The 13352-nt window shown below is 34.1% G+C and overlaps 1 protein-coding gene across 9 annotated transcripts in view; it reads right to left on the bottom strand.

The window, feature by feature from the left end:
• Positions 1–13352, bottom strand: part of rims2b (regulating synaptic membrane exocytosis 2b) — a 123241-nt gene that overhangs the window by 52862 nt on the left and 57027 nt on the right. For 6 of the 9 annotated variants that reach the window (XM_089122558.1, XM_089122559.1, XM_089122560.1 and 3 more), the window contains 5 exons: positions 12674–12793; positions 11759–11858; positions 8733–8856; positions 7825–7871; positions 6471–6580 (listed from right to left, as the gene is read on the bottom strand). In XM_089122558.1, the coding sequence (XP_088978684.1) occupies positions 6471–6580; positions 7825–7871; positions 8733–8856; positions 11759–11858; positions 12674–12793 (501 nt within the window). Of the gene's footprint in view, positions 1–2626; positions 2675–6470; positions 6581–7824; positions 7872–8732; positions 8857–11758; positions 11859–12673; positions 12794–13352 lie in introns of all 9 variants that reach the window. The other 3 variants (XM_089122564.1, XM_089122556.1, XM_089122557.1) reach the window with 1 other exon arrangement.

Raw genomic sequence — 13352 nt, 5'->3', positions numbered from 1 at the left:
CATGCATACAACATTGTAAATTATCCTAAAAACCAAGAAGGGCAAAAACTGGAAGGTTTCGAAACACGGCGGACAAAAATGTGAATAAATAAATAATTAAATAATCAGAGTCATCTCAACAAAAATTATGAATTTTTCCTGAAATTGGCAATTAAATAAATCTAAACTTAAATGTCCTTATACTTGAATAAACAATTAAATCAAAAGTCACACGTATTAATTATTTTATAATCAGTATAATGAGTTAAAAGGTGATTATTTGTTTATTATTTATTAAAGGCAGTGTAGGCAATTAGTTCCAGAATTATAGATATTTTTATGTTATGCTGGTTGAAAGTCTCCACATCACGATAGCAATCACTACGTTAAGTCCTCTAAATGTAGTCTGAAGAAGGCATAGAACCATACAATATTTGTCCAATCATTGCATTCGGTCCATTTATGCGTTTCAATGGCAATGTCATCAATGGTGAAATGAATCTGCCGCAGTCAGGTGGTAGAAGTCAGTGCTCTTTAAGTTGTTAATGCTCATTATTACAGTATTGTAATGCTATAAGCGCGAGAAATGAGGTAGTTTAACGCTGTTTCTTGTCTCATGAAGCTTTGAAATCTCTTTATGTGTTTTGAAGGAGGCGTGGCTTTGGAGAGCACTTTGAACGGAGGGTGGGATCTCATGCTTTCAAAGCTAACTTGCCTAAAAATTGCCTACCCTACCTTTAAATCAAATAATGAAATGCTCCTAATGAATTTGTTTGTAATATTTCATATATCCAATTGTACAATTTATTCTGTAATCAACTTACACCTTTGTTTTTTTATTTTTTATTTTGCATAGTAAAGTAGTATTTTGTCACGTTTAATAACACCCGAATGACAAATGACAAATTTAATTATACAATTTTGAGTACTTTGGTCCTCCATTAACACGCTTAATCATCTCACTTCCAAGCATTTGCCCTTTCAGATCACTAAAGCTAAAAGAAACACTATATTGCATCTTTAGAGAGAACTTACTATTCTATTACTAATGCATGCTGCAAAGCAACAGAAAGTGCTCAATACAGACTAGGGCAATCCAGGTAGCTTCCATTGCAAAAAACAGCAGGGGGAGGCTTCAGTCCAAACAAATTGTACCATTTGATTCTTACACAGATGTATCGAGGTCTGTGTTTTTATTAGTTGACTGCATCAGGAATAGTTTTAGCGATTCCAATTCCCATTCCCATTCTGCTTATCGATTCCGATTCTTTTTGATTCCCACATAAACACTTTTACATATTAAACATATTTATTCTGTTTCTGTGTGTCTTTGAAAAACATTCTGAAATACCATAAACAGTAACACTTTATTTTAGGGTTCAGTTCTTACTTTGAACTAGATGCATATTAGACTGCATATTACTAGGATATTGTCTATTTATTAGTACTTATAAAGCACACTTTTCTGCTTTATATTTACCTTTTTGTGCATGAAAAATTTACTCAGTCAAGATCGTTGAATGATTTTCTTTTTCTTTCAATCATTGATTAACATTAATGACAGACGGCAGCAGGTTTATTAGGCTGCTGTTACTTTACGACTTAATGCACAGATTCAACATACCAACGTACACGTGTTTTCTTTCTCAATGGTTTACGTTCACTTAAGACATAAATGACTGTGTGTGTTTAAGGTAGTATTTTGACAACATTTTGTGTGTATTTCAAGCACTCAATTAGAATAGAGGTCACATTTTGTGTGTGCACTTTGGATATGTCCAGCACCCAAGTGCCGAAATGAGTTTTATTTTGCGTCTTCCTGCTCTTGAATGGTTTTGAACCACAGGAATCGATAAGAGGAATCTATTCGATATTTCGGTATCCTTTTTTAATACTTGGCACATTAAGATGTCACTGCAGGTTTTTTTGTCAATGATGTCTTGTGTGCATAACATGCCAGGTTTAAACTACTACTTATTTGTTACCCAGAAGAAAGCATGTCATATGTGTTTGCCTAAACTGTAGTCATTTGGTACAATTTGTTTATTGATCTATGAAGTTTAGAAAAAAAGAAATCTACATTGGAAAATGCAATATTATCTTGAAAGTGTGGCAATGAACAGTGTATCTCTTCACTCTTTTTTATTTTTATTGTAAACATTTAAACTAGCAACATGCATTTCATACAAGTCTTTAAAATATGATTCAAATATAATGAAAAAGACTTTTTTTAATTTTAAAGAGACTTAATTTATTAACTTAACGCTAATTACAAAATCATGCCACATTTGAAGAGAGAGCCTCTTTAAACTATTAAAACAGGTGTGTAATTTATACAAAATATTTCAAGCCTCAGCTAGATGGCCTTTCAATTAATTAAGCAAAAATCAGACTGCAATAATGAAACAGCTCTTATGAATTGTGGTTATAAATTGCAAGGGAAATGACATATTTGGGGGGGGGGGATAAAAACTTAACAAAAGAGCAAGGGGGAGAAACTTGGAATGCTGCCGTTTTCCTGCAGTGCATTTTCCAAATAACGCACAGAGAGAGTAATGAAGGATTGAGAAAGACTGCCAGAAATGAAAGAAAAGATTAAGAAAAGACTGAGCAGAGAAAGAGAGAGAGAGAAGTCTGATGATGTTACCTGGACCCTAGGGACAAAAGGCGTGGTTCTTCTACTAAGGCATGGACTCTGGATAAGCAAAATTAACAAAGAAAACAAAAGCAAAACAACTAAACCAAAACTGCACAGACGCACACAAATTAAAACAACCCATCTGAGAAGAAATTTAGCCTAACTGAGTGATTCATTTATCAAACTGCTTCACACTACAATACTGTGAGAATCTTAAGTGCGAGTCCTGAATAGTGTCAAAATATGACTCTTAATGCAATGCAAGTATGCACTGTTAGACCTTACCAGGTTTTTTACAGTAAAATACAGTAATTTACTGTAAAAATGCACTAAAACTAATAAGTTGTATTTTTTAGTTAACTTGAGTTTTAGTGCATTTTTACAGTAAATTACTGGCAACAGTGTTGTAAAAATGTAATTTACTGTAAAAATGCACTAAAACTAATAAGTTTTATTTTTTAGTTAACTTGAGTTTTAGTGCATTTTTACAGTAAATTACTGGCAACAGTGTTGTAAAAATGCACTAAAACAGTAATTTACTGTAAATATGCACTAAAACTAATAAGTTTTATTTTTTAGTTAACTTGAGTTTTAGTGCATTTTTACAGTAAATTACTGGCAACAGTGTTGTAAAAATGCACTAAAACTAATAAGTTGTATTTTTTAGTTAACTTGAGTTTTAGTGCATTTTTACAGTAAATGACTGGCAACAGTGTTGTAAAAATGCACTAAAACTAATAAGTTGTATTTTTTAGTTAACTTGAGTTTTAGTGCATTTTTACAGTAAATTACTGGCAACAGTGTTGTAAAAATGCACTAAAACAGTAATTTACTGTAAATATGCACTAAAACTAATAAGTTTTATTTTTTAGTTAACTTGAGTTTTAGTGCATTTTTACAGTAAATTACTGGCAACAGTGTTGTAAAAATGCACTAAAACTAATAAGTTGTATTTTTTAGTTAACTTGAGTTTTAGTGCATTTTTACAGTAAATGACTGGCAACAGTGTTGTAAAAATGCACTAAAACTAATAAGTTGTATTTTTTAGTTAACTTGAGTTTTAGTGCATTTTTACAGTAAATTACTGGCAACAGTGTTGTAAAAATGCACTAAAACTAATAAGTTTTATTTTTTAGTTAACTTGAGTTTTAGTGCATTTTTACAGTAAATTACTGGCAACAGTGTTGCCAGTATTTTACTGTAAAAAACCTGGTAAGGTCTAACAGTGTGCCTATATAATGGACAGCTTGTATAAAATACCTTTCAACTTTATAATGTTACTCAATAATGTATACAGTCAACAACAACATGCAACAATGATGATCAGTATATGTGTGTTTTCAGGTTTTAGGATAAATCTCCTTCATTCCAATCAAAAAGAAAACAAATTTACAACATCACAACCCATACTAAGATAGAAAAACAGATACAAAAAAAAAAAAATACAATTCTTTTACTATTGCTGTTAAAAACAATCTCTAGCCATATCTAATATATTCCCAATTGTTGCTACAGCTCATTTCCCTTTTAAACAATTAAAAGGAACAATAACTGCTAATTGCTATATACTGTACTGTATGAAAGCACTAACACCTGGATGAAACTTACCTCACAGACGTCTCACGGGTAAAGTTAGGACCACTGATAATGCACACTCTGTAAATTATTCATACGCTTCCCCTAAGTTTTAAACTGCCGCTAAGACCTTGGTTGATCGTTAAAGTAGACTGAACAACTTCAGAGAAATGTACAGTAGCTAGCCATCCATTCAAGGAATTGATCTAACCTCCTGATCCACCTGCGCCGTGTCAGAGTTGACCTGCAGAGTCGACGTCAATCAGGTAACAAGCTTGAAAACTAAGAATACGTTTTCCATTACGGGATTCCTTCCAGAATCCAGCCAGATCTGTGACGGACACTGTCTCGGACTGACACAACTGTCTACAATCACATACAGTGATGTGAATAAGTTTGGACACCCATGCTAAAGTTGCCTAAAAAGAGGAATAAAAAATCATCTTTTGGATATTGATCTTAATGCCTTAATTAGAAAAATGTGGAAAACTCCAACCTTTAAGGACACGAATTTTCTTTGTGATTAAATGGAATTATGGCCTTTGGAATTAAAATATCCCCACATCATCACACACCATTCACCACACCTAGAGATTGGCATGGTTTTACTTCAGTTAGCCTAATAGCTGGTTTGATTTGCATTGAAAGATGATCTTATGTGATGATGTGGGGATATTTTAATTCCAAAGAACTTTATCAGGATGCATATTATCCTGGATCCATGAAATAACTGGCTTTTAAAAATAAAAATCTGCCTGACTCTATGGGAATTTAACATAGGGGTGTCCTGACTTTACTTATGCACCCTGTATTTTAAGGAAAAACATTTATTTATTTATTTATGATACATTATTCATTCACAAAGAAAATTGGTGTCCTTAAAGGTTGGAGTTTTCCTCATTTTTCTAATTAAGGCATTAAGATCAATATCCAAAAGATGATTTTTTATTCCTCTTTTTAGGCAACTTTAGCATGGGTGTCCAAACTTATTCACATCACTATAATACACCTGCCCCAAACTATATATATATATATATATATTTAAGTAAACAATTTTACTTAAAAATAAATATCCAATGTTTTGCTCATTTAATTTTATTGCATTATAGATAAAATAGTTGATTTAAATTTCTCATTGTAGCATTTAGGATTCCACAAACCTGAAATACTAAAGTATCAAAATAAAGCACAATTATAATACACCGGCACAACCTAATTAGGGTACATTTTAAAAAAAAAAAAAAAAAAAAAGCTAGTAATTAAGTTATAGATTGTGCTAAAAATTGTATAAAATTACAGTATTTTCACCACTTACTGAGTCCTGACTGTGGAGTGACTCATAACGTCTAAACCTAAACATTTAGCTAATTATGACATTAACAGGTATTAAAAAATACACTTTATGCTTCTAAATTAGAACAAGGGAGAGTTTATCTCTTATTTATGTGGAACTAGATGTTAATGTATTTATGCAATGTTAAAATTAGAAAGAACAGCATTTTTTTAATTATATTATAATTATTGGGCATCAGGAGCGATCGCATTTAACATCTGTATTTTTAAAAATGAATTTGTCACACTGCAGGACTATTCGAATAAACCAGTGAAATAAAAAATCTGATAATAGTGGTTATTATTTTCATTTATTTGCAAACATAAATTTTTCCCATGTGCTTATAATACACTACAGTTTAAAAGTTGGAGGTCAGTAAGTTTTAATTTATTGTTTTCCATAGAAGTCTGTAATGCTCTAATCTAATCTAATCTAACACTGAAATATTATTACAATTTAAGTTATAATTTATGTTTTCTATTTGAATATATTTGAAACTGTAATTATTCCTGTGATGAAAACAGCATTTATTTGAAATATAAATCTTTACTTTATAAATGTCTGTATTGCCACTTTTAACAATGTAATGCATCCATGCTGAATAAACTGATAAAAAATAAATAAATAAAAATAAATAAATAAAACGTAATCACCCCAACCTTTTAAAAAGAAGAATAAATTAACTATATTCCTGATGTCCATTTGTCAACTCTGCACATACTCTTTTAAAGCTTTATAAAATCATATCTGCTATAACTCCTTGATCTGAGCCAATATCTGTGTGAATGAATAGTGTGTGCCAGAAAATGCCCTGGAGATGTATTGAAATAATGGCTAAACATCAAAGCTAGCACCATTTCATCAGAGAATCCCTGAGTTGAGCAGCCAAAGACAAGCAAAAGAGGTCTAGATATCAGTCAATTGAGCACAGATGCTGGTACTCACTGAGAGCTGTCCAGACAGATACTGAGGGTTGTCCCGATGCATGCCAGGACTCATGGGGGACGTGACAGAGATAGAGGGACCCATTTTTTGGGATTCGAAGGAACTTGAACCTAAAAAAAAAAATAATGAATGACGGTTTAGATCATTGATCCTCCTGCTAGCTAAAGCAATGCTAAAGTACTGATGTGTTTCAAACAATATATCAAAACTAGTGATGCACCAATGTGAAAATTGTGGCCGATAACCGATTCTTTTAGCCCTCAATCGGGTCATGGGGTCTATAAGGCCCCAATCGACTTTTACTTAATAGAAAAAAAGGTTCCCTTCATCATCTCAGTGCAATACGATTTTGTGACTTTTCATACATTATCTATCTATATACACAGTACACACAAAAACTGGGCTTGATTCAGTTGTTCTGAAGGTATGTCTAAAAAAATGTTTACACTTCTGGTCTTCAGGGTCAATATGACCCCGCATTGAAATGAATGGGAAATGTGAAAAAGCATAAATATATTTTCTTCATGTGTCAAAAAAAAAAAAAAAAAAAATCTGGCATAAATCTGATTTTTTTTTACACATAAATGAAGGCCTAGTACTAGAGCATGAATGCAATGCATCATAAAAAAAATAATATGCAAGCTAATTGGAATTGTGTGGTATATGGATAAAAAAAGTACTTAAAAGTAATATATTTTTTGTACAATTACTCAATCCATTGTTGGGGTCGTACAGAAGTATAAACAGCAAACGAAGACCATTTGAAGGTTAACCAATCTTTAAAGTGAATCGGTTCAAAGGAGTCATTAGTTTGCGAACATTATTTTAGCACAATTCACACACAAAAAAAAACACTTTACCAGTGTACATTCTCAAAGATATTCAGTCAACTCAATTCATTAATATGCACGAGGGAGGGAGAGAGAGCAAGAAAGATTGAAGACGGTGAGAGCGTGCGAGCGAGCGGGGCTTTCACTCTGTGCTCGTTCTCTCAGTCAAGCAAGCGCAGTAGTCAGTCATCTACATCACTCACGGGTCAAATAAGGTTTTGGCGGGACAAAAATACAGTGCATAACAGTGCATAAGTTCCAGTCTTCTTATGCTTGATGTTTTAAACTGACAGGACTTGCGCTTGTAATGTATGCGCTCGTGCAAAAACAAACATCCCCGCTCCCACACTCACGTCTACACGCACGTCAAATACACAGGAATGATTATCGGCCTGTTCACATCAGCCCTATTTTGACATCGGAACGATACCTACGTGTAAAAAAATTGACCATATCGGCCGATATTATATTGGTGGTATATATTGATATGTCATGCACCACTAATCAAAACCAACTGAACTTACTTGATTCAAGTTGTCCATGTGTGCTCTCTGGTATTCTAGGGGCATCTCTACAAGGAAAGAGTGAAGAACATTTTAATGGAGAGCATCCCAACTGTATGTCAGAAAGTAATCGGGAAGGTAAAAAATATCAAGCTTTGATTATTTATATATATATATATATGAAGAGATCAGATGCAAAAGCCTCTAAATGCCATTTGAAATTTTCTTCTTTAATGATGATTTTTATCAAACTTGTATATTTAAGTTCAGTAATTTCACTTAAATGGCAATGAACTTAAATATACAAGCTTGATAAAAATTAACATTCTTGAAGAAAATTTCAAATTGCACTTAGAGGCTTTTGCATCTGAACTCTTCATATACACTGTATATATTCAAAGACATGGTTTTGATCTCAATCATTTCAACCAAACAGCCATTTTATGTAATAGTTAATTCATAATAGTTATAAACAGCAATCTTATCTTGATTGTGTTTTAGGAAATGTAGTTACCAAATAAAAACATCATTAAAATATCAAATATTTACAAATTTTACTGTTTAATTTTAAATGCATCACTGATATGTTGCCGAGCTCGTCAATGTTAACCTGTGCAGGTGACCATTTTGGTGCTAAACTCTTAATGCCTGAAGGTACAGTAGAACAAAAAAAAAATGTCTGGCATTTTGAAAGATACAAACAATAATTGTAAAGCATGTCAAGATGTTCTCCTAAAGCACAGACCTGAAGCAGGACTTTCATTTCAAATCAAGAATGTTGAAGTTTCCACATGTGTGTGTGTATAAGCATTCATATGTTGAGCTACCACAGGCTATCCTTCTTCATAAGCCTCCATTGTCAAAGAAAATGTGCTCTGTGTCCCTGAACTGAGATACCGAGTAATAATCCATCAGCCGCTTTAACTCACCCAATGGGCCGTGAGACCACCAGCTCCACCTGGGGCTCTGGCTTGGATTCTAGAATTATATTGTAAACTTCTTTGAATGTGGCTCCCTGCAAGACCCTCCCGTTCCACTCCAGAACCTGATCACCTGAGGACGGATACAATACAGGATGTCTAAATCCACTTAAAACAACATACTTTTAATTTTACATAGGGATGCACCGATATGACAATTTTGTTCGATACCGATAACCGATAATTCATTGTATTTGAGAGCCGATAACCGATATATTGGCCGATAAATCTAAATCCAAATTTTTTGACAATTTTTGAGAGCCTGATTATAAAAAAAAAGTCTCCTCATTAAAAGTCAAGATACAAACACAAATATGATGTTCTTATTTTAATATTGTGTAGCCGATATGACAGGCTTTGCACTTTAACTGGATTTTCCTTTTTTTAAAGTGATTTCAATCATATTTCAAGCAATTTAAAAGCATCATGTTGAACAGTGCACATCTAAAGTGCCTCAGATGAAGGAAATAATACATTAGTTATCGGCTTTTAGATATCGGCTAAATGTTCTTGTTGGGCCGATAACGATAACATTAAAAATGATCATTTATCGGCCGATACCGATAATGTGGCCGATGTATCGTGCATCCCTAATTTTACGACATCATTTACTCACTTTAATGTCATTCTAAAACCATGAGACCTCCATTGGAAGACCATGAAACCAAAACCTTGACACTTCAAAATATTTATAAAGGCATTGTAAAAGTAATCCACATGAATTGAGCGGTTTAATCAAAATTCGAAACACAAATTAAGATATTTTTAAAGAAAGTTAAAATATTTCTGTCCCTCCACTGAAAAATTTTAATATATATAAAAAAACAACAACTCATAGACATTGTAGAAGCAATCCATATCAACTGAGCGTGAGCGGTTTAATCAAATTAAAGGTACAATACGCAGGATTTTTGCAGTAAAATATCTAAAAATCAGTAGGCCAATGTTAAATATTTAGTTTAGTTGATTACTTACAATATCCCAAATGTTTCCAACTATTTGTAAATCGTAAGAAAATTGCGATTTTTAACCAAGGAAACGGGGTGTGTGAGCAGGGGTGAGGAGTCGCCAGAGCCGGCGCCAGCCGAGCGCTGATGAGGGGGCGTCTGAAATACCGAGAGGGGGCGTTCACATTAACGCACGTCACCACTTTTTTCCCGGGGTCGATATTCTCCACACCACTTTTTAAAACATCTTCGCGGCACGGATGCGGAACTAAAAGGGGTAAAATAAAAAAGTGTTGTGGTCATAGACTGTAAAAGGTTGTGGTTGCGCTCTGTCACATGACAAGCAAAGACGCGTCACCATGGAAACATTAAAGTGAAAGGTTCTAAATAACGGTCGCCTTGAAAAACTCACGCTGGGGGTCAGATGGAATTTTTTTAACTTACGTGTGGAAGGGTTAACTAAAATATTATTAATTTAGCTTAGAATAATAGATTAATTTAATAATATTATTAATTTATATTCACAAAAATAAGGGAATGTGAAAATGTAATTGGCAAAATGAGATTTTTAAATAACACATTTTATCAGTAAAATCCCGTTTACATTCCTAGTGATGTGAGGGGCCCTCACGCCCCCCCCGTGGCGCCGGCCCTGGGAGTCGCCAGTCAATGACGTCATATCCGCGTTACCCCTGGTTTCCTGCAACAGTAACCATGGCGACAGACGCGGACAACTGGGTCGGTTATGTCCGTTGTGCGTGCTCAACAGCGTGAGCGTCCCTAGCAGGGTTTTGTTCAAACATTATGGACCATGGCAAGCAGACTTTGAGACAAAAAGAGGACTAGAACGAAGATCAACATCTTTCCAGATGCCGAGCGCTCCACGTCCGCGACTAACTTCGACTCGACAGAGAGTGTTGCATGTTACTTGAGCAAATTAATGTATATGAAACTAATCAATGTTATATAGTTCAACATAGAGCCAGACCGATATATCGGCAGGCCGATATAATCGGCCGATATTAGGCATTTTCCAAACTATCGGTATCGGCAGTTATAATGGCCGATAAATGAATATTTCAAAAATAAAATAAAAACGGACGAAACACGCTTGAACCATGTCATGAGTGTTGGAGTTGTGTAGTTTGTCCACCAGAGAGCACTCTACACCGTTCCTGTTGGCAACACTCGTTGAGTTGGGAACGATACATCGCTTGAATAACAATTAAAAGAACATCCCCATCAGTTCTTTTAACTCAAATAAGCATGAAAAAAATTTGTGACTATCATGCCCAGTTTAAAAAAATAAAAATAAATATATAAATAAAATATCGGCCGATATATCGGAATATCGGATTTTAAAACCCAAAAATATTTGTATCGTATCGGCCTTCAAAATCCTTTATCGGTCGGGCTCTAGTTCAACATGATGAAAAGTTCGAATATGATCTGTATGTTATTCTCTAGCCAACACACAACATTCAACACACACAAATGCCGTTTAGTTTGATAGTGAAACTGTTAGAGCAAGTGAAGCAGCGCTGCGTTACCTCAAGTTTAATTCCTCTAATAAACTGACCTGTGCGAGTAATTCGGCGTGTAGTTCGGTAGAATTAAATGTCCTTATTCCTTTATATCCGCGGGACTCGTGTTGCGTGTGGCGCTGGTATACATCTAGCAATCGCGTCCTGCTTCACACCACAGTCAAGTTTGTATTCACTCATCCATAAAAGATCCATCAGCTTGACGACAAGATCCATAATATACGTATAATATACGTCGTTAATATACGCCTTTATTATTGTAAGAGATTAGCGACCCCTGGTGGCGAAACAATCTTGCATATTGTACCTTTAAGATGTTTTTCATAAAACCAAAGAGATTCATTTTGTGTGTGTGTGAGCAAAAGCTTGATTTTTCACTTCTTTTGTCATATAGTGGAACCTCAAAATTCAAAAGGATAATAGTCAAAGATGCTAAAGTACTGAAATAAATGTGTTTAATTGCAGTTTGAACAGAAGTGTTGACCTGGTCGTAGATGGCCGACAGTGTCTGCTAGACTTCCTCTCTTCACCTTCGTGATGAAAGCGCACAGCCTGCCAGACTCTGTCATCTTCCCTCCCACGACCTGCAACAAAGACAAAGGCAATGAAATTTATTTAAAATATATCTGACTATTAAATATAATATATCTGACTATTTATCTGGATTTTAACTACTGAAACCTCTATTTGACCTCTACCATAGAGAAATAATGATCTCCAGGCATCAAAATAGTACAACACCACACGTGCTAATACTGTGGGGCGAGTTTACTATGAATGAACTGACACCGTTGCGTATTTGCATGCATTTTCTGTATACCCAATTTTACTAAAGACAACAAAGCAAACACACCCACATTGTAAAAAAAATTATTGTTGGTTTAACTTAAAAAATTAAGTAACCTGGTTGCCTTAAAATTTTAAGTTCATTGAAATGCAAAAAAATGAGTTAATGCATTGACGGAAATTGATTTAATCATCAGAAACTAAAAATATTATATCAATTATTTAAGTTGATTTGACAAAAGAAAAAAATGTTGTGATTACAAATAATGAAAATATTTTTTTTTACAGTGCATATAATTAATACTAAATACAGTTTGTCCAGGGGAAATTGCTCCCTATTCACATCAAGGGCTGAAAGACAAACTTTCAGTAACTCGAGCACTATATCAGCATAAATAGTGCCCTTTGTGGGAATGGGTACTGTTTTAAGTGCAACCAATTTATAATACAATAACTCAAGCAAAATTCAGTCCACAATATTGAGACACAGATTAAAATTCAAATCATTAAGATAATGTAAAACCTCAAGTATTTGCTGAAGTTCTCTTATGATTGAGGTTTATTAGTATGACTTTTAATGGGTGAACTCGGACAGTGTTTGGGAATCTCTTACCTTGAGGCCCAGCAATGCCCCCGTGTCTCTGGGAACTGTGCCATCTTTCATCCGCTTGTTTAGCACTATCCGCCCTATTAGGCGCTCTCCATCTTTGGAAGGTTGCCATGTCACCGGGTGCTATGGGGTCAAAGTGATAATACACCTTTGGTCTTTATACAAGCATTCACTCCACACCTTACACACACACACAGGCTCAGGGAAATTACAGAAGGAGGGTAAACTCTTACTTGCTGTGAAAACACAAACCATCCCAAGGTGTTACTTAAGGCAAAATGAAATCCTTTATTAAATAATCGTATATTCTAATGAAAATGGATATTCAACAAAAAAATTTAGGATGGTATTTGATTTTACCTAATGAGGATTGATCAAGTCATGACAAAAGTGGGCCTATAGAAGCAATAAACACCATCTCATTTACAGTATTTAAAGAAATAATTCACACAAATTTGAAGATCCTGTCATCATTTTCTTACTTTCATATCATAAACCAATCTAATAAAAAAAAGTCTGAAAGAGTTCCCATCCTGTGCATCAAGATGTTTATTTATTTTATTTTTTTTAGTATTTTGACACTGGGGTTAAACTTTTCACCACATTTGAATTGAATGAGACTTAAACGCTGCTAGGAAGGTGAAGATAACCAGCGATTAACATTCACATTAAGCCATTTTTT

The sequence above is a fragment of the Pimephales promelas genome, chromosome 18, assembly GCF_988280905.1.
Source record: "Pimephales promelas chromosome 18, fPimPro1.hap1.1, whole genome shotgun sequence".
NCBI classification, from domain to species: Eukaryota; Metazoa; Chordata; class Actinopteri; order Cypriniformes; family Leuciscidae; genus Pimephales; species Pimephales promelas.
The sequence above is the reverse complement of the archived record's forward strand: the minus strand, read 5'-3'. Positions and strand labels throughout refer to the sequence as shown.